The sequence below is a fragment of the Rhinopithecus roxellana genome, chromosome 19 (genome assembly GCF_007565055.1).
Source record: "Rhinopithecus roxellana isolate Shanxi Qingling chromosome 19, ASM756505v1, whole genome shotgun sequence".
In the NCBI taxonomy this organism is placed as follows: domain Eukaryota; kingdom Metazoa; phylum Chordata; class Mammalia; order Primates; family Cercopithecidae; genus Rhinopithecus; species Rhinopithecus roxellana.
In genome coordinates this window covers 74524109-74545427 of record NC_044567.1, presented here as the reverse complement: position 1 = coordinate 74545427, position 21319 = coordinate 74524109, and the positions used below count along the sequence as shown (strand labels likewise).

The following is a 21319-nucleotide window of genomic DNA, read 5'->3' as shown; positions in this document are numbered from 1 at the left end:
TGCCAGGAGGTGAGGGGATCTGCATTGATCATCTCCTTTTTTTGTTGAGTGAAAGCAGTTGATCCACTTTCTCTCTAGTGAAGTCAGCTGTATGATATTTTCTGTCCGTTCTAAATTGCTCTTTAAAGGAGATTTTGCTTCTCACCGTTAAATTTTTCTGAGGTTTGGTGGGGGTCAGTGAGATACATAATTTGCATAGAGCCTGGGTTGGTTCTTGCCTGTTGCCTGAGATTATAGCATCTTTCTTCTGAGAAGGTTATATGCTTTTCTTTTTTTATTTTTTGAGATGGGATCTTGCTTGATGGCCCAGGCTGGAGTGCAGCGGTGCAATCTTGGCTCACTGCAGCCTGGATCTCCTGGGCTCAAGAGATCCTCCCACCTGAGCCTCTCCAGTAGCTGGGACTATAGGCTTGTGCCACCATACCCAGCTAATTTTCATGGGTTTTTTGTGGAGATAGTGTCTCACTATGTAGCCTAGGCTGGTAGGTGCTTTTCTTTACACAAGATGAGTAAGTGGGTGGGGCTGGTTCTCCCTCTGCTCTGCTTCTTTGCATGGCAGTCAAGCTGAAACAGCCAGTGAGGCTGTCTCTGGTGGCTCTGAAAGCCATGCTTTCTGAGATAGCACTTCTCTTTTGGGGCCTGTTGCTGCTTCTGTAGCTTCAGTTAAAATCTGTTCTACTTAAACCTGCCTGCAGTGGCAAACACATCAGGAAGATCAAAGAAAAGTAGTATTTTGAAACAATCTAAGGATTCAGTATCATGACCTTGGATGTAGTTACTAAGGAATATTGATGGATTACTGTTTTGTTTTTGTTTTCCTTTGTGGCATTGCTAGGAGGACGCTATCTGGTATCCCTATCTTGGTTTAGCAGAAATGCTCCTCAATCTATAATAAGGCGCCAAAGGAAAGAAGAAGGCAGCTCTGTAAACCTAGCAGGAATCTAAGCTACTCATTAAGCTGATTGGCTTGGTGTTCTGCTCCAAGCCCCAGGCCTCTGGACTAAATTTCCAGGGACGAAAGATCCCATATCCTCATCCCCAACCTTCTCAGGTTTGCATACACTGGCACCGGTCTTGCAAACGGAGTGCTGCCTGGTGAGGTCAGCCACAAGGCTTTGTATTGCCCTTTGAATTGGACTAGGATGGTTTGCCAGCATCACAATGAGAGAATCAGCTGCAAATGAGCAAGTCTGAGAACTCTCACCTTCAGGGCCCCAGAGAGAGCTGTTAATCCTGATGTCCAGCTTTTAATAATACTGTCATTTCCTGTACTGGGCTAAATTCTCTAAGGGTGAATGGGAGAGAACTTAAAAAACAGACATTGTGTATCACTTTCTTGTCCTTGGAATCCATGAATGGAGACCTTATTTAATCAGAGTAATAACTTTATTTCCAAATTCACTTTTACGGCAACAGTCAGTGTAAATCATTTGTTAAAACACACAATACACTATATAGACATTCACAGACAGGAAGCTAAGCTAAGATGATTTCATGTCCCTCCCCCCACCCTCACAATTACCGAAGAAATCATGGGACTTGCAAGTGCCAGAAATTGTCCTGCTCAACATGGCAAACTCATGGGGCTAAGTCTATTAGGAGGTGAGACGCTAGGCCAGTGCCCAGGGTAACCCTTTTCAAAGCTGAAGAGAAATCAGAAGTCTTATGAAGCCACAGGTCTGTAGATGGGACACGCTGGTGATCACCTGTGCCCTCGCCCTGACCTCATAGCTTTACTTGGAGCTCCAACAAAGATGAGGAGGGGGAAGTGAGTGATCTCAGCTACCAGAAGCGCAGGCTGTGTCTGGAGCCAGTGTGAGAGATGACACAGAGGTGCCAACGGCTTAAAAGGAAGGATGCCAGGGTCTTAGGGAGGCATGATTGTGGGCTTAGGACCCCTGAAAGAGGGCAGCAGGCCAAAGCAACCAGATGTCCATATTGCTACGCCTGCACCTGGCTGGGGAGGGAATGGGGAACTAGCCAGCTGCCTGGGAAAGGCTGTCAGTGGAAAAGAGAAACCCCAAGGGCCTCTAACCCCTTGGCTGCTCCTTCCCTTTAGCAAATGTGGTTGAAATCATGAAAAGGGTTACGAGGCAATTTAAGTGCTGCACCCCAAGATCTCCCTTTACCCATGTTAACTATCTTACACATTCCTCCCCCCTCCCCCCATAGCACAATAAGCAATAGCAAACAGGATACAGTCTCACCATTGAAGTCAATTTAAATGGAACTATTGATAAAGTGAGTCAACAGCTTGAAGGAGCCGGCATACATATCCTATCTAGCCCACCCACGGACACTGGCTCTGCAGGTGGGAGAAGTGAGGGGAGGGGAGGAGTGCCCAGCCCTGGGGGGATTGTCATTTGAGGTCACAAGCCAGCATGCCTTTGCAATTTATCTGCCAGCACTGATCACCCTAAACCATGATCTTAGGCTGGCCCCAAGAGCCTGCCCCACAAGGGGGAGATCCCAGAGCCTACCGTATAAGGCCCACAGTGCTGAAGAGCAGGGCACAAGAACTTCAGGAAGAGGAACCGAGGTACGTGAAAAATGCAGCCGAAACTGTTGGCAGTGATGAGGGGGGCATGTCTCTAACCACCACCAAATCTCTACCCCACATTTCCTCCTTAGTCTCAGATCCCTTATGAGAATTGCTGGGACTTAGCGAACAGCAGGGAGCCTCCTGGTGGAGAGCTCTGGGCCCAGAAACTTCTTGCGGGGAAAGCTCTAGCTGCACACGAAGTCGCCAGCCCTAGGGGATGCCCTGGATTTCTACTGCCAAGTCCCCCAGGGTTGCCTTTAACTGTACCCAAACCCCAGAGGTGGCAGAATTGAGCTTGAGGCTGCCGAGTTTCTTTAGGCAGCAATTTTTTGCAAAGGCGGCTTCCCTTTTCTCATGGCAGCAGATGGAGTTTGTGCAAGGTCAGTGGGCTAAGGTGCTCTGGTCAAGGCTTTGGGAACAGTGCCTCCCGACTTATCCTTCCTCAGGCAGGCAGCTCGGGCCTCTGGAGCAGATCCAGGATAGGCAATTCATCCCAATCCCTGCTGTGGTCGCAGGGCCCTTGGTGGGAGGCTGGGCTGCCCCTCCAGAGGGCGAGCTTGGAGAGGAACCCAGTCTGAGGGGTGGCTGAGGCTCATGGAGCTTCTGGGAGCTGCAGCTCCCCCCAGCTGGCGCTGGCTTCCTTTTTCTTGTGATGCAGGAGTTGTAAGCCTCCTTTAGGACGGCTGTGGGACTTCGGGCTGTGACCAGAGAGAACCATCCTCGTGCCGCAAGCCAGACCAGCCACAAGACCTACTCTCTGCCCTGACACAGGGAGCCCCAAGGGGAAGTAGGGAAGGAGACATCATCGCTTCAGTCCTAATCCTGTGCTTCAGGCCTTCTTCACAGCTGAACGGCCTCCTTAGATGCCAGAATCTGGTCTCTGTTGGGTCCCGGATGCTGAGGAAAGCCTTTCAAACCTTGGGAGGCCCCAGCAGGGCGGCGCCACACAGGCCACACGCATCCCAGCGTGGGGGTGAGAGACACCTTGTGAGGGTGGGTTAGAAACCTCTTTACAAGCATTTCAAGATACATGCGTCCTTTTTTTTTTTTTTTTTTTTTTTTTTTTCTTTTCACTATCATAGTCACTCTGGTGAATCCAAGCATAAACAGACAAATCCAACTACAACGCAACAGGGTGCAGATGGGGAGGGCAGGGCAACATCTATGTATATGTTCAGCTGCTCCAGCAGAACAGACAGCATGGCTTCCAGCTGGGACTGGGGAGAAAGAACCATTTCGAAGGGGGTGTGTTCTCCTTTTTGGGGTGTGGAGGGCTGATTCTATGCATGTGGAGCTGAGCAGCGGGCTGGGCTGTCTGGGAGGCTGGCAGCCACAAGCTTGGATGGAAGTGGGCGACAGCGGGACTGTGGGCCTGCCCTGGGTGCCTTGCCCACCCATCCTGGTGCCGTCACCGACAACCAGGACACCCAGCCTCCTGCTGCGGGCTCAGCACAGGAAGGGGCCAGGCCTTCTCGGGGGAAGGGGCTCTCTCTACGTCAACAAGGCAGAGACACCTAGGGAGACACCTAGGGAGACACCTAGGGAGACACCTAGGGTCATAGCTGAGCAGTGCCCTGGCTCACCTCTGTGATGGGAGGAGGAGGCAGGGAACCGCATCAGGTCATGAGATTCGTGGTGAGGGACCCAGTTGGATGAGTGGAACTGAGAGTGAGGCTGGGGTCCCACTCTTGTGCCTGGACTTTACCTTCCCTTAATTTCACCCTCAGTATGGAGTAGGTGCCTCCCGCAGCCAACCAGGGTCATTACTGAGAAGGGGGGTGGTGAGGCTGGGAATTCAGACATTGTGACGTGATGAGGGGTATAGGCAGTGACTGGGTTCTCATGGCAGACAACAGCACAGTGGGGCAGACAGGGGTGACTGCAGTGGCCGTGGGAAGGACAGGGGGCTCGGGACCCGCCTCCCAGACCCCTGCACGCTCCAGAGATGCCGGTGGCCCAGGCTTGGAAACGGGTGGACGTCTCCCAAGAGGCACAAGTCCTTACAAAGAGAACTGGTTAGCCCTAAAGTCCCAGGTCTGCAAAGTGGCCAAAATCATGGCTGCAGTTCCAACCTTCAGAACTCAATAAAACAGGGTTTCTGTGGAGCAGAGGGAAGCCCCTCAGCTCAGGCCCCGTACCCTGCAGGGAGGGAGGAAGAGGCCAGCGCCCTCCGACATCAAGGTCAGTCCTTTCCAAGGAGGTCATCCATGGGGTGCCACCCTCCCGCTAGCTTGCCTTCTCTTCTTACCCGCCGTCCCTTCTCCCACAGGCTGCCCTGCAGAGGGTGGCACACCAACTTGCAGCAGGGCAAGGACACCAAGGACAGGCAGCCGCTCAGTCTGCGACATGGCAGGTGGCGGAGGCCTTGGCCCTCCCAGTGGCGCGGAGGAGGGCATCTCCTCTCCGGCATGTGGCTTCCTCTCCCACTCCCCCTTCTCATCCTTCCTCTCCCCTCTGCCCAGCCCCTGCCCTGGCCTCCCCCGTGGCCTCCCGCCCCACCCCCACCCGTCACACTCACACAAGGTTGACATCGTCTGCCTGTGGCTCCACAAACACACCAAGTTTCAAATCCTTTGTTGCTGCCGCTGCCTCTGTGACACCCCCATGACGGGGCCAGAGGCGGTGGGCACCCCCAGTCCCTTGCAATGCCCCCGAAGCAGCTTTCAGAGCCTCTCCTTCTCCCTCTTCTACATGGAGGGGGAAAAAAAAAGAATCAAAAGGAATTGCCCGAGGAAATGTTGGGTGTGGCCATGTTTTTGAATGTTTTTTAAAAAATATTTTATTATTAGCCCACCGATCAATTTGGAAAGATGCAATTTGCTCTTATTCCCATCACTGATTTTGAAGTCCCGAGCCAAAGCCGAGCGATAAAAGCAGGTTAAGTGATGAACCGATTAACCGAACTGCGAGGAGCAGCTGGGGGCAGAGGGCGGGGCCGGGTCATTATTCTTTTTTTTTCCACACTCTCACTCTCTCTTCTCTCCACGATTATTGACCGCCCCGGGGGCCTGATCACAAACCCTGCTTGGCCAGGGAGGCAGACACCTCGTCGGCTAGCGTGGCGAGCTGGGGCGAGTCTACCATGTCGATGCTGCCGGTGGAGGAGACATTGCTGAGGTGCCGTGGAGACGTGTCCCCAGACACCACCGGCGACTTGTACACGATTTCCGCCCCGTGGTCTGTCTTGGCTTTGGCGTTCTCACGGAAGGTCAGCTTGTGGGTTTCAATCTGCAAGGAGAAGAGGAAGGGAGGGAGGGTGAGATGCAGTGCCAGAGAAAGACCAGCCCTGCCAACTGCCCTGCCAGGCCTGGCCCACAGTGCCAGGGACTGTTTTCTGTTTGTTTTTGAGACAGGGTCTTGCTCTATCACCCAGGCTAGAGTGAGGTGGTGCAATCTCACCTCACTGCAGCCTCAACCTTCCAGGCTCAGGTGATTCTCCCACCTCAGCCTCCCGGGTAGCTGGGATTACAGGTGCATGCCACCACACCTGGCTAATTTTTTGTATTTTTAATAGAAACGGGGTTTCACTATGTTGCCCAGGCTGGTCTCGAACTCCTGGACGGAAGCAATCCGCCCGCCTCAGCCTCTCAGAGTGCTGCCATTACAGGTGTGAGCCACTGTGCCTGGTCAGAAGCTGTTTTTATTGTCTTCCAATTCGTAATCCCTGTGCCCACTCCTCCCCTGACCTGCCTCCCAGGCACCCAGGTACCCTCCCCAGAGACAGTGATCATTTTAAGTTTCTTGTGTACCCTGCAGAGATATTCCACACATAAACAAACACATGTGTGAGTGTATATGCACACAGGCTGCTTAGTATTCCGTCACCACGGATGTATCCAAAGGCATCTACTCCTCTGTGGATGGATGCATAGGCTGCTCCCGCCTTTAGTGATTACAGGCAACGGTGTGTATGAACAACCTCGGATAAATAACCCTGAATGAACATCATGTCACACACCTGTAAGTGTATCCTAGAAGTGGAGCTCTTAGGTCAAAAGGCATGCGCATTTTATTTTGATAGATATTGCCAGATTGCAAAGGAAAATGTGGAAGGAGAAGCTGGAGAAGATCAAGGATGTCTCCCTGAGCCACAGATGCCCAGACATGAGCCACACACATTCCTCCTGTTTGCCAGTGACTTGATGAGTTTGGAGGGGCAGCAACTGTGGGCAGCACTGGCAGGTGGGCCACAAAACATGACATGACAAAGGCCTTTTTATGTGTGGCTGGGTGGATGGGTGATTTAGGATGGAGTCTGTCTAGCGACTTATCTATCCATCTGTTATACATCAATCAATCAATCAATCAATCAATCATCTACCTATCTATCTACTTGTCCAGGCTGGCCTCAAATTCCTGGGCTCAAGCAATCTTCCCACCTTAACCTCCCGAGCAGCTGGGACTACAGGCTCATGCCACCGTGCCTGGCTGAAGCCCTTTTGAAAGCAGAGAAACACATGACCTAGCCAGGAGCCCCAAAGGATACCACGAAACGCAGAAGCAGAAAGCGTTCACTGGAGAAGTGAGCAGCGCCCAGTAATTCCTGATGACCCTGAAGCGGCGGACAGGGTTATTCTCAGCCCTTGTTGGGTCCTAGGCTCTTTGAGCATCTGGTAAAGCCAAAAATATGTGTGCACATGTCCACCCACACTCACACCCACACAGCCATTTTCCATATAATTGTAGGAGTCCACGGGTCCAGGATGAAGGGCCCCATTGCAGCAGGCTTGAATGGGCATAGAGAAAACCAGGCTCCCGTTTAAGCTAGATGCATATTTTGTTCATTTGCAGTCACTACTTTGAAAAACAGATTGTTCTCTATTAGTGTATTTTCTTTTTCTCTTTTTTTTTTTTTTAGACAAAGTTTCACTCTTGTCACCTAGGCTGGAGTGCAGTGGCGCAATCTCAGCTCACTGCAACCTCCACCTCCCGGGATCAAGCAATTCTGCCTCGGCCTCCCGAGTAGCTGGGACTATAGGTGTGTGCCACCACACCCAGCTAATTTTTGTATTTTTTGTAGAGACGGGGTTCTGCTGCATTGGCCAGGCTGGTGTTGAACTCCTGATTTCAGGTGATCTGCCTGCCTTGGCCTCCCAAAGTGCTGGGGTTACAGGCGTGAGCCACCATGCCTGGCCTGTTACTGTATTTTCTTGAAAGACCATTTAATACAGGCTTTGATAAAAATATTTATGTTAATGTTTTTCGAAGTGTTTTTTAAGAGAAAGGTGACATTCCTGGGAATGTCCAAAAATCCCCAAACTGAAAGGAACCCAGGAGGCTGGTGGTGTGCCCCACTGCTTGTTAGCAATTTTTCTCAACACACGGAAAACAAGGGACTAATGCTGCGGGGATCCCTGGGACCAGGATGGTGTTTTCTGAGTAGGGGCAGGGCCCTGCCCACCCTTCCTGAGCCATCACATAGACGAGTTGGAAACAGAAGGAGCCAAGAAGCCAAGACTCAGCATGGCTCTAACTCAGGTTCTTAGAGGACTGCAACGCACCAGGAACCTTCCAGAACATTGTTTTTTTTTGGGGTCTCACAACCACCCTGGGACGTAGGTACAGCATTTCCATTTCATCTTGCTGAAGGAGAAACTGAGGCTGAGAGGATTTGCGGATCTTGACTCTCCAAGTAGAGTCAAGCCCAGAGCTCTTCCTAACACAGAGAAGCTTCCAGAGACTGCAGGGGGCCTCCCTTCACCCAGGAAATTGCCAATGCCCATGCCCCTATCCCGACCCACTCAGTCAGACTGTGGGGATGGGGCCAGGCCCAGGTATCTTTAAAGCGCCCCAAGGCTGGGAGGCCCTGCCTTAGACCAGGGGAGGCCTGGGTGGTGGAAACAGCAGAGAAGCTTACTGCTTCCTCAGATAACTGGGCCCGGCCCCCACATCCCTTGAGGCGGGCAGCCTCCTGGTCCCTCCCTGTTTTCTCACTTTGGATAGTGACCCAGGCACTGAAAAGTATCCCTGTGTCCTGCATGGCACAACCTGAGAGCTCTCGGCCAGCTACGGGCCAGTGCCCTCGCCAGCCTCAGGGCCTGTCTGGAGGTGAGGTCTGCCCCAGGCCACAGTTTACAGCATCTGGGCAAGACTGTATCAGCAAACACTTCTCACAAAACTACCTTGTTAGACATTTATCACAAACACAAGATGAGGGTGCCCATCTGTTCAGAACCAGATGCAGTGGCAAGAGGGGAGGGCGGAGACTGACCAGGGCAGGGGTCTCTCAGCTGCCACCTGAGTGGCCTAGTGGAAAGACAACCTGGCTGCCACTTCCACCCAACTGGGCCACCTCGAGAAGCATACTTTCTCACGCTGAGTTGGGTCTCAGATCCTATACCCTTTCTGGGACACCCCTGATACGGTTTGGCTGTGACCCCACCCAAATCTCATCTTGAATTCTAGTTCCCACAATTCCTACACGTTGTGGGAGGGACCCGATGGGAGAGAATTGAATCACAGGGGTGGGTTTTCCCCGCCCCTATGTTCTCATGAGAGTGAATAAGTCTCCCGAGATCTGATGGTTTTATAAAGGGGAGTTGCCCTGCACAAGCTCTCTTCTCTTGTCTGCCACCATGTGAAACAAGCCTTTCACCTTCCACCACGATTGTGAGGCCTCCCCAGCCACGTGGAACTGTAACTCCATCAGACCTCTTTCTTTTGTAAATTGCCCAGTATCGGGTATGTCTTCATCAGCAGCATGAAAACTGACTAATACAATCCTTTTCCCTCCACCACTCCCCAGTCAGCTCCTGGGAGACCCTGAAGGTTGGAAAGTGAGCCACTCCCAGAACTTCAGGCTGGGTGTGGGCAGGAAACCCCAGAGGGTGCTTGGCTGCGCTTCTGCAGAAGAGAAGCAGCAGCTACCAGACCGTATCCTGTGCCAGGCCTAGACAGATCTCGCTTAGCGCCACACACATCCTCACTGCACAGACACCCACAGCAAGACCTGGAGGCTAGAAACTGCTGGGGACACCAAGGCCCCAGGAGCCTCGTGTGGACACTTCCACGACAGGCAGGCAGAGGCTTTCCTGAAATCAGGATCTCAGCATCATTGTTTTGCTCTAAGTGCCTAGTAACCCACTTAGAAAATTAGGTTATGTTCCCATGTGTTCTTGGTGCGCCACAGGTGACTAGGGATGTCCACTTCCTTTTTTAGTTGTCTGCAAACATCAGGGCCTAGGACAGTGGTTCTCTTTTTTTTTTTTTTTTTTTTTTTTTTTTGAGATGGAGTCTCACTCTGTTCCCCAGGCTGGAGTGCAGTGGCATGATCTTGGCTCACTACAACCTCTGCCACCCGGGTTCAAGCGATTCTCATGCCTCAGCCTCCCAAGTAGCTGGGATTACAGGCATGCACCACCACAACCAGCCAACTTTTGTATTTTTAGTAGAGATGGGGTTTTACCATGTTGGCCAGGCTGGTCTTGAACTCCTGACCTCAAACCATCTGCCCGCCTTGGCCTCCCAAGGTGCTGGGATTACAGGCATGAGCCACTGCACCCAGCTAGTTCTCACTTTTGACTGCACTAAAGAATCACCTGGGAGCTTTAAAAACTGCAGCCACTTAGGCCAAGCACTGTGGCTCACACCTGTAATCCCAGCACCTTGGGAGGCTGAGGTGGGCATATTGCTTGACCTCAGGAGTTCAAGACCAGCCTGGGCAACATGGCAAAACCTCATCTCCACAGGAAATACAAAATATTTAGCCAGGCATAGTGGCAGGTACCTGTAGTTCCAGCTACTTGGGAGGCTGAGGTGGGAGGATCACCTGACCCAGGGAGGTAGAGGCTGCAGTGAGCTGAGATCATGCTAATGCACTCCAGCCTGGATGACAGAGGGAGAATGATATGGGTTGGCTGTGTCCCCACCCAAATCTCATCTTGAATTGTAGTTCCCATAATTCCATGTATCATGGGAGGGATCCAGTGGGAGGTAACTGAATCATGGGGGCGGGTCTTTCCCATGCTGTTCTCATGATAGTGAATAAGTCTCATGAGGTCTGATGGTTTTATAAATGGGAGTTGCCCTGCACACACTCTCTTGCCTGCTGCCTTGTAAGACATGCCTTTGCTTCTCCTTTGCTTTCCACCATGATTTTGAGGCCTCCCCAGCCATGTGGAACTGTGAGTCCATTAAACCTCTTTCCTTTATAAATTACGCAGTCTTGGGTATGTCTTTATTAGCAGTGTGAGAATGGACTAATACGGAGACCCTGCCTCAAATACATAAAAATAAATAAAAACAAAAACTCCAGCAACCGAGCTGCACCTGAGACCGGTCAGTCAGCCTCTCCAGGTTGGAGCCCAGCTGTGAAATGTGCTAAAGCTCCTGGTGAAGGTGACTGAGACAGGCAGTCGAGACCCACTGGATGCTGCTGAGGGCCCACATCCAGCCAGTCAACACAGAAGCCTCTGTTTTCCTCCTCTGGGAACTGGACCAGTCTTTGTCCACTCGACTTGATTAATGCCCATACCCAAGTGCAGCATCCAACCCGCCCTGCCCCCTTTACCTTTTTATTTCCTCCGCCAGGGACATGGGTGATATTGTCCAGGGACCCGATCTTCGACTGCACTCTGTCCTTGAAGTCCAGCTTCTCAGATTTTACTTCCACCTGGCCACCTCCTAGAACACAACACACACAAGAGCATCTTGCCATCATCTTCCGCAGTTCCATGGACTTAGCACACATTACATGAGGTCTGCGGTCTACAGGGCAAAGTGCCAGGGGCTGCTGGGGCACAGCAAAAATTGGATCTGGTGCCACTGCTCTGGAAGGAAGAAGACAGTGACGGCACTTCCAGGTTTGCAGCAGGACTTGAACCAGGGCCAAGCAAGTGGTTCCAAGTAGAGACCAGCCTTTAGAAGTAGGTAAGACTTTCCTTTAGAATGCTGTTTGGATACAAGTAAGTCCTTGCAAAGTGCTTGAAAATAGTTTGCTTCATCTATCTAATCAAAGTGTGCATCAAATATTGACACAGTAAACTCTTCCTCTTGAGATACTGCAAAGGTAAATGACAGCTCAACCTAGGAGAAATTATTCTAAATTATACATTGGTTGGCTTCCAGTAAGTCAAGTATTTTTTATTTTTTCTTTGAGACGGAGTCTCACTCTGTTGCCCAGGCTGGAGTGCAGTGGCGCCATCTCAGCTCACTGCAAGCTCCGCCTCCCGGGTTCACGCCATTCTCCTGCCTCAGCCTCCCAAGTAGCTGGGACTACAGGCGCCCGCCACTATGCCCGGCTAATTTTTTGTATTTTTAGTAGAGATGGGGTTTCACCGGGTTAGCCAGGATGGTCTCAATCTCCTGACCTCATGATCCGCCCACCTCAGCCTCCCAAAGTGCTGGGATTACAGGCATGAGCTACCGCGCCCGGCCCAGAGCATCATTTTCTGTTTAAACAAAGTCACAGAGGGGACATGGTAGTGACCCAGGGTTCCTGTGCTGTAGCTGCTGCCGATGGTGAAGTGTCCCCCATGTTGGCTGGGGACCAAGCTCATACATCCATATAGCTGCACCTCAAGCCTGAGAGGCCCTATGGACAGCTTGCTGGGAGAATCACGGGTTAGGGCTTAAGGCTGGCATCTCACCTCCCTCTTCACCTTGAAAAAAATTTTTAAAAAATGTTTGTGGGTACATAGTAGGTATATATATTTATGGGGTTCATGAGATGTTTTGATGCAGACACACAATGTGTAATAATCACATCATGGAAAATGGGGTATCCATCCCCGCAAACATTTGTCCTTTGTGTTACAAACAATCCATTTATATTCTTTTAGTTATTTTTATTTTTATTTTTGAGACAGAGTTTCGCTCTGTCACCTAGGCTGGAGTGTAGTGGCAAGATCTCGGCTCACTGCAACCTCTACCTCCCAGGTTCAAGTGATTCTCCTGCCTCAGCCTCTCGAGTAGCTGGGATTACAGGTGCCCGCCACCACGCCCAGCTAATTTTCGTATTTTTAGTAGAGATGGGGTTTCACCATGTTGGTCAGGCTGGTCTCAAATGCCCACCTCGGCCTCCCAAAGTGCTGGGAGTATAGACGTAAGCCAGTGCATCTGGCTATCTTTTAGTTATTTTTAAATGTACAATTAAATTATTATTGACTATAGTCACCCTGTTGCACTATCAAATACTAGGTCTTATTCTATTTTTTTTGTACCCATTAACCATCCCCCCACCATCCCCTCACCACCCTTCCCAGCCTCTGATAATCATCCTTCTATTCTCTATCTCCTGGATTCCACAAATAAGCGAGAACATGTGCTTTTTTTTTTTTTTTTTTTTTTTTTTTGAGACGGAGTCTCGCTCTGTCACCCAGGCTGGAGTGCAGTGGCGCCATCTCAGCTCACTGCAAGCTCCGCCTCCTGGGTTCACGCCATTCTCCTGCCTCAGCCTTCTGAGTAGCTGGGACTACAGGCGCCCGCCACCGTGCCCGGCTAATTTTTTGTATTTTTAGTACAGATGGGGTTTCACCATGTTAGCCAGGATGGTCTCGATCTCCTGACCTCGTGATCCGCCTGCCTTGGCCTCCCAAAGTGCTGGGATTACAGGTGTGAGCCACCGCGCCCAGCCAAGAACATGTGCTTTCTTTCTGCGCCTGCCTTATTTGACTTCACTCCTGCCTCACCTTGTCTTGGCCAGTATGGCCTGGGCAGGAGTGAGCTGGAGCCACCACGCCTCCTGGGCTCCCGCAAGTTCCACACTCAACTCTCCTTGACGGTCTACCCAACAAATCCTTTCCAGCCCCTTCCAAAGTCTGGGGCAGTTCCAGCCTCACCAGGACTCCTCCACCCCATGCACCTTCCCATCCCAACCCTCGCCTTCCACAGGGCTACCTGGTTTATGATGGATGTTGCCTAATGAGCCACACTTGGAGGTCACCTTGCTCAGGTCAACTGGTTTGTAGACTATTTGCACCTGGGGATGAGAGAGGAGCAAGAAGAGGAGAGGCAGAGAGAGAAGACAGAGAGACAAAGAGGATAAAATGGGATTATTTTATTAAGGGTGTAATGCAATGAGAAGCAGCTGTGTAAGCCCAGGCCCTGATTGGACAGTGGTTCCCAGCTGCCATGAGGAGCGCACCCTATTCAGGGTGGAAAAATGTGTTGTCGAAATTCTGCCAACCCTGCCCCAGGGGAGCTGGGGACTGTGGGATTGGAGTGTCTTCAATCCCTGCAGAACAAAAGAGCCTCTGGGAAAAACAAGGACCCGTTGTCATTGTGCAAGGCCCAGACATTTGCTCAGCAAAGGCTTAAGGGTAAAAAAGTCACTCCTTTTCCTAACATGAAATTGACAGATCACAATCAGACATGAAGAAAAAAGTGATCAATATGATGAGTATGCACAGCATCTGAAAAATCTTGCTGGAAAGGCAGGAGTGCGGGATCTGCTGGGCCTCAAAGAGGGGAGGCGCTGTGAGGGTCGATGGGGGGGGCTTTATTCCAGGAAAAGCTTCCACGGACAGCACTAGAGCAAAGACGGTCAGTAAGCAGGACCCAGCGGAGTTCAGCAGCTCGGACGTGAGAGCCAGCGGGCACCTGCACACTCAGTGTCCTGGGCATTCCTGTCTTTAGCAACAGGAGCAAAGCAACACCAACAGGGTGGGTAGGCGGCACAGCAGAAACCAACAGATTGAATGTCTCAGCAAGCTCGAGCGGACACAGACACACATGGGGAGGCCTGTGGGATCCAGGGCACCGCTCCCTCGGGGAATGACAGTCCTGAGCTGCCAGCTGATCTCAGTCCAAGAGCCAGCTCCCCTGGGGGGCACCCTGTGGGGACTCCGAGTGGCAGACAGATAGGTCCCCTGGAGGCAGGCATCTATGAAGCCGTGGCTGTGTGGGGCCTGGGGGGCGGGTCACTGACTGACATTCCTGGAGTCCCCAGGGCCTCCAGCAGTGGCCTTGTGTGGGTCACCTGAGGGTGCAGCCACCTCCCACCTATCAGTCAGTTCCCGAGGAAGCCCTGCCCTGGAGCTGCCTGGGAGACAGCTGGCTTCATGGCTGAAGATGGTTTATCAAGGCCACCAAAAAACAAGGTGCAGTGGGGGCAGTGGTTTCTGCTTCTACTTAGGTCTAAACTGGAACCATCCCAAATTATTTTAATGTCAGCTGGCATGCGCTCTTTATGGATGGGGAGTTAACTGGGGCAGAGATGGCTGAGGCCCATGTGTGTCAGGGCGGACATGATCTGTGGCAAGGACGTGGGGGCAGGGAGGACGGACGATGCGCGGCCTGGGTTGGAGAGAGCTGTGCTCTGAGGCCGGCGCCGAGGGGGTGGACCAGGGCTGAGGGAGGTGGAAGGACGTGCTGGTATGACCAGGGACTCCTTCCTTCTTCCCTCTTCCCTCTGGCCTTGGTGAGGTAACTCGTGAGACGGGGAGGGGGGCTGGGACAGGGACCAGGGAACGGCCAGATAGGAGAGGAGTGGATGGCAGGGGGAGCCAGGGCGGTGGTCAAGATACCTGGAGGCCAGGGAGAGGGATGGCAGGTCCTGCAGAACTTCCAGGGCCCAGCCAGGAGGAAGAAGGGTCCCAGGTGGAGAAGGAGCAGGGCCAACCCGCTGGGAAGGGGCCCCCAGGCTGGGGAGAGACTAGGGCCGCCTAGCCCTAGCCGCCGCCAGGGATCCAGTGCCCCCAGGCTGGCATCTCTTCTCACCAGGAGAAAGGCTTCCTGTGAAGGCGCTCAGAGGGCGGTGCTCAGCCCGGGACATCTGGTGGCTCTCTGCCAGGTCACAGGCTAGCCCACAGATGAGCACAGCGCGGGTCACAGGCTAGCCCACAGATGAGCACAGCGCAGGTCACAGGCTAGCCCGCAGACGAGCACAGCGTAGGACACACGGGCGGGCCCCAGGGAGGTCCCGGATGTCCTGGGCACTGCAGCGTCTTTGGGCATCAGCTACCAGAGGGGTTGGCCACGCAGCCCATGCGTGCTCTCTCCCCAGCTCCGCCTCAGCAGCGCAGTCTCCACCAGGCCACCACACTCGACTTCAACCAGAAAGCAAATGGCCTTCCTCCTCTGGCCGAGCCCACTTCGAGGAAGCCAGAGAACCAGGATCAAAGCTCAAATAGCTGAAAACAGCAATCCCAGGAACAAGGACCCGGGCAGGGGTGGGGGCGGCACACACCTCTTTTGTCCCCTCACAGCAGACAAACTGGGGCGACAGGAGAGCAGGGCGTGGGAGACAGAGGAGACACTTAGCAGACGCTGGTGAGGAAGCGTTAGTAAGCCCCATGCAGCAGCCGCAGGGCAAGCGCTTGCTACTTGTGGGACTCAAGGGGCCTCAGGGCAGAAGCCAGGATCCAGGTGCTCAGTGCAGGAAGCAGCAGCACATTGCAAGAATAAACCCTCTGGGCTGGATGCGGGTGGCTGCCCCAGGCCAGGCATTTTCCGGAGACAGCCCGCCCCGGAGCCACAGCAGTGTCCTGGTACTGCCAGCCAGGGTCAGGTGATTGCTCTCAAAAATCAACGCCTCCCTTGGGGTGGACCTCGAGGGTCTCATACCTCCAGCTCCCCAGGGTGTTAACAGTTTGCTTTCAGCTCACCAAGATTGCTGGTGGGAGAGGAGCCTCTGGTGCCCCGTGGACATAGACCGGCCTCAGCTCATCAGGTGAGTCAGTGGGACGTGAGAATCTGAGTCCTGAATCTCACCAGGGACATTTAGAGGAAGCCAAATCTATTTATTTTAAAATTATTATACCATTGTTTTCTGAGACAAAGTCTCACTCTGTTGCCTCAGTTGTGCAGTGGCGCAATCATGGCTCCTTACAACCTCCACCTCCCAGACTCAGGTGATCCTCCCACCTCAGCCTCCCAACTAGCTGGGACTACAGGTGCACACCACCACACCTGGGTAATTTTAATTTTTTTTTGTAGAGACAGGGGTCTCACTGTTGCCCAGGCTGGACTTGAACTCCTGGGCTCAGGCGAACTTCCCGTCTTGGTCTCCCAAAGTGCTGGGATTACAGGCATGAGCCACCGCTCCTGGCCAGAGGCAGCCAAATCTAAAAGGGCCAAAAGCAGCATTTCTCTGCCACACCTCAGCGCTGGGCAGAGGGACCTGTCACATTTTGGTTTGGCTCTTTGCATCTGGAGTCTCTGCCCGAGGGTGGTGCAGGCTAAGCATAAATTGGAGGCTTAGGAATACGCTCCTGCCTTGAACACGTAGGAGGCGCAGCTGAGCAGGAAGGTAAGACCTTGGTGTCCACTCATCAGAACAAACGGGTCACCTGTCCACAGTGGAGCCAGGCAACATCAACCTGCCCAGGTGTCGGGGGAGGAGGCGGCAGCCCAGTCTCGTGCCACCACCTTCAGCCCAACTTTCAATGGGCTATGGGGCTCCTGGGGACAGGGCTGGGTGTGAGTGGAGGGAGACCTTGACGGGTATTCTCAGCTTCCCAGTCCAGGGCCGGAGACAGGGTCCGTCATCCGCCCTGTTCTGTACGTGCAGCCTGCACGGTACGGTCTAGGGGACCCAGAAATGCTGGGACACTCCCTCCTAGAACATGAGGAGGGGGCTTCTGGGAACAGTTGACTGTATGAGGGAATGTGGGGAGCCGGGCTACATTCACCCGGGGGGCGCAGCCAGATCCTGAGAGCCCAAGAAGGATTTATTCTATGCAGTGTCTCGCAAGTGTACGCACTCACGCCACTTCCTAAAAATTCAAGCCACAGCACGGCGCATGGGACGTGTGAAGGTACTCACACTGCCGCCTCCCGGGACGTGTTTGATATTATCCTTTGAGCCACACTTGGACTGGACGTTGCTAAGATCCAGCTTCTTATTAATTATCTGCACCTTTGATAGCCAGAAAAAAGGATGAGTGACACATCACCCTGGACCCGCCTGCTTGTTCGCAAGGACGCCTCCACTTTCAATGAGTGACACACACCACCCTGGACCCGCCTGCTTGCTCACAAGGACGCCTCCACTTTCAATGAGTGACATGCGTCACCCTGGACCCGCCTGCTTGCTCGCAAGGATGCCTCCACTTTCGGACTTGGCAGAGGCAGTCTGGGGAGTGGCGGGAGATTGAGTCACATCCCAGGGGAGCTGAAGGGACAGAGAGAGGGCTGCCCCGAAGGCATCCCAGAACTGTGAGTGATTCCCCGTGGGCTTTACAAAGCTGGGATTGCAGGTCCTCAGGGGCAGGGACTCACTTCACAAAAGGATGGCATCGTCAGGCCTGAACCCCAGAGGGGAGCGTTCACCAGCCTGGGGTCAGTGAAAAACGTGTTAGGCCACACTGATGAGTGAGTAGCAGGAAGTTTCCCGGCATCTCCACTCACACCTGGCTAGACCCACCGGAACATTCCCAGAGAACTTCCTGCGGCTGTTCTCAAGCCTGTCGGGCATCGGAATCACCTGTGGATTTTTAAAATCTCAGACCCCAGCCCTAACCTAGAATTCAAATCTGGAGGAGTCTTTCCAGTCCCTCTAGTTTTGAAAAGTTCCCCTGGTGATTCTGACACACAGCCAGGTTTGAGAAGCCCTGACCCCGCAGGCAGGACACAGGCCGCTTTGTGGGGAAGACAAATGCGGGGTGTCCCCTCTGTAAAAGGGCTCTGTCCCTGCAAGGGGGCAGTGCCTTCTTCTTCCATCCACCCACCAGCCCCCTCCCACCCACAGTGCCACCAGGTGCATAACGGAAGCTGAGCAAATGCTTCCGTGGGGCTTTTCTCAGCTATTCCATAAGCAGGGGTGGCCTGGATGGGTCTCCCACGACTGCATTTCTGGAAGGTTCTTTCTGGAGACACCCGGGAGGTATGAAAAATCAGCGTTTTGATGAGAAATGATTTTACCAATTTGCCTAAAAACTATGAAATAGAAAACCATGGTTTAGGGAGTTGGAAAAACTTGACATTTTATCCGCCAGATCAGTGAGAACGTCTTCCTCACCCGGTGACCTTCCCCTCAGGAACTCTGGAAACAGTGTTGTTTTTTTTTTTTCTTTGTGAGACAGGGTCTCACTTTGTCCCCCAGACTGGAGTGCAGTGACACCATCACGGCACACTGCAGCCTCGACCTCCCTGGACTCAAGGGATTCTCTTACTTCAGCCTCCCAAGTAGCTGGGACCACAGGCACATGCCACCACACCTGGCAAATTTTTTGTATTTTTTGTAGAGATGAGGTCACGCTATGTTGTCCAGGATGGTCTGAAACTCCTGGGCTCAAGCAATCAGCCCACCTCGGCTTCCCAAAGTGCTGGGATTACAAGCCTGAGCCACCACCCCTGTAACCTCAGCACTTTGGTTTTTATTCATCTCAGATGTAAATAATTGCCAGGTGGAGATCCCAGTGAAGGACCAGCCATGCCAAGGTGGTTTCTGAAATCTTGAAAATGGCACCAAGAGCTCAGTGGCTGTTTTAAGGATGCTGGGTGGAGACCACTGCCCTGGAGGCCCCATCAGCCTGGGCTGTCAGGTCTGGGATTGGGACTCCAGCCTGGCTTCTGGTTCATCCTGTTTTTTTTCCCCTTAATTTTACTTGTCTGAATCTTCAATATGAATCAATATCTAACTCATCTCTTCATAATCTTTTATATTCCTTCAAACAGACTATGTATTTTTATTAGAAAATATAACAATTTTGGCCGGGCGTGGTGGCTCAAGCCTGTAATCCCAGCACTTTGGGAGGCTGAGACGGGCGGATCACGAGGTCAGGAGATCGAGACCATCCTGGCTAATACGGTGAAACCCCCGTCTCTACTAAAAAATACAAAAAACTAGCCGGGCGAGGTGGCGGGCGCCTGTAGTCCCAGCTACTCGGGAGGCTGAGGCAGGAGAATGGCGTAAACCCGGGAGGCGGAGCTTGCAGTGAGCTGAGATCCGGCCACTGCACTCCAGCCTAGGTGACAGAGCAAGACTCCGTCTCAAAAAAAAAAAAAAAAAAAAAAAAAAGAAAATATAACAATTTTAAAAAACAGAGCTCATCAAAGCAAAAACAAAACCGTTTTCTTACCACCCTAACACAATCAGGATTGCATTTTTTGTATTTCCTTTAAGTCTTGCTTAGGTATAACCATCCCTGTATACCTAAACTTGGGAGAATTACTGTGCACATGCAATTTTGTATCTTGCTCTAAGAAGTGATATCATATCCTAGGCCGGGCGTGGTGGCTCACGCTGGTAATCCCAGCACTTTGGGAGGCCAAGGCAGGTGGATCACCCAAGGTCAGGAGTTCGAGGACAGCCTGGCCAACAAGGTGAAACCCCCGTCTGTAGTAAAAATACAAAAGTTAGCCGGGCATGTTGGCACGCAACTATAGTCCCAGGTACTTGGGAGGTTGAGGCAGGAGAACCTGGGAGTTGGAGGTTGCAGTCAGCTGAGATCGTGCCACTGAACTCCAGCCCAGGTGACAGAATGAGATTTTGTCTCAAAAAGCAAAAAACAACAAAAGAAGTGATATCACATCCTAAGCATTCTCTATGGTCTACGGTCATCAGAAGCACTATGTTTAATAATATGTTCCATTCCATTTTGTGAATATTTTCCCCCTGCTATCCAACATTTGTATTGATTCCATTTTGTACTCCAATAATACAAACAGTCCTGCAGGAGCTGGATTTGATGCAAAGAAAAAAAAAAATACAAACAGCCTCCCATGAACCTCTTTCTGAAAGGAGCTTTTTCCATATGATGGGTTATTTTCATAACACAGAGTCCTAGAATAGAATTTCTGGGTCAAAGTTATCAATATTCTAAAACCTCTCAGTACAACTCTCCACATGGCTTTCTAAAAGGGTTGCCTGAGTTTTCCCTGTGAGCCCTGGTGAGAGAGCCAGCCTCATCATATTGCTGCCAGCACTGGGTGTTTACAACATTGTTTTGCTTATTTCTTTGACCAAAATAAAAGAAACTGCATTGCTGGCTTATCCTGCATCTGATTATGACTGAAATCGCTCCTTTACCCCTTTTGCTGACGGGTGTATTTTTTCTAACATACATATATTTACGTTTTAGTTTATTTTTATTATTTATTCTTTTTATTATTTTCAAAATAGAGATAGGGTCTCACTCTGTCACCCAGGCTGGAATGCAGTGGTGCGATCGTAGCTCACTGCAGCCTTAAACTCCTGGGCTCAAGCGATCCTCCTGCCTCGGTCTCCCAAGTAGCTGGGACTACCGGTATGTGCCACCACACCCAGCTAACTTTTTAAAATTCTTTGTGGTGATGGGGTCTCAAACTCCTGGGCTCCAGTGATTCTCTCACCTCAGCCTCACAAAGCACTGGGATTACAGGTGTGAACCATGGTGTCCAGCCTACATTTGAATGTACTTATTTAGGTATGTTTTATAAATTTTTAATTTTAAATTTATATGCGTACATAGTAGGTGTATATACTTGTGGGGTACATGAGATATTTAGATACAGACATACATTGTGTAATAATCACATCAGGGTGATGGGGTATCCATCACCTCAAGCATTTATCATTTCTTGTGTTATGAACATTCCAATTACACTCTTTTAGTTGTTTTAACTTTCTATCTCCATGAGTTTAATTTTTAGCTCCCACAAATGTGTGAGAACATGTGAAGTCTGTCCTTCTGTCTGGCTTATTTCACTTAACATAATGTCCTCCGGTTCCATCCATGTTGTTTCAAATGACAGAATCTTATTCTTTTTCATGGCTGACTAGTGCTCCATTGCGTGTGTGAGCCACATTTTCTTTCTCCATGCGCCTGCTGATAGACACTCGGGCTGCTTCCAAATCTTGGCTATTGTGAATAGCAATCAACACGGGAGTGTCCGACCTACATTTTTAGATACTCA

General features: G+C 51.6%; 1 protein-coding gene across 19 annotated transcripts in view; it reads right to left on the bottom strand.

Annotated features, from left to right (window-relative positions):
• Window positions 1-1367: 1367 nt before the first annotated feature.
• The window catches only part of MAPT (microtubule associated protein tau), a 134471-nt gene continuing 114519 nt past the window's right edge, over window positions 1368-21319 (bottom strand). For 13 of the 19 annotated variants that reach the window (XM_010389014.2, XM_010389015.2, XM_010389019.2 and 10 more), the window contains 4 exons: window positions 17247-17339; window positions 13379-13460; window positions 11052-11164; window positions 1368-5770 (listed from right to left, as the gene is read on the bottom strand). In XM_010389014.2, the coding sequence (XP_010387316.1) occupies window positions 5555-5770; window positions 11052-11164; window positions 13379-13460; window positions 17247-17339 (504 nt within the window). In that variant the 3' untranslated portion in view covers window positions 1368-5554. The remainder of the gene's footprint in view (window positions 5771-11051; window positions 11165-13378; window positions 13461-17246; window positions 17340-21319) is intronic. The other 6 variants (XM_030923024.1, XM_030923025.1, XM_030923026.1 and 3 more) reach the window with 1 other exon arrangement.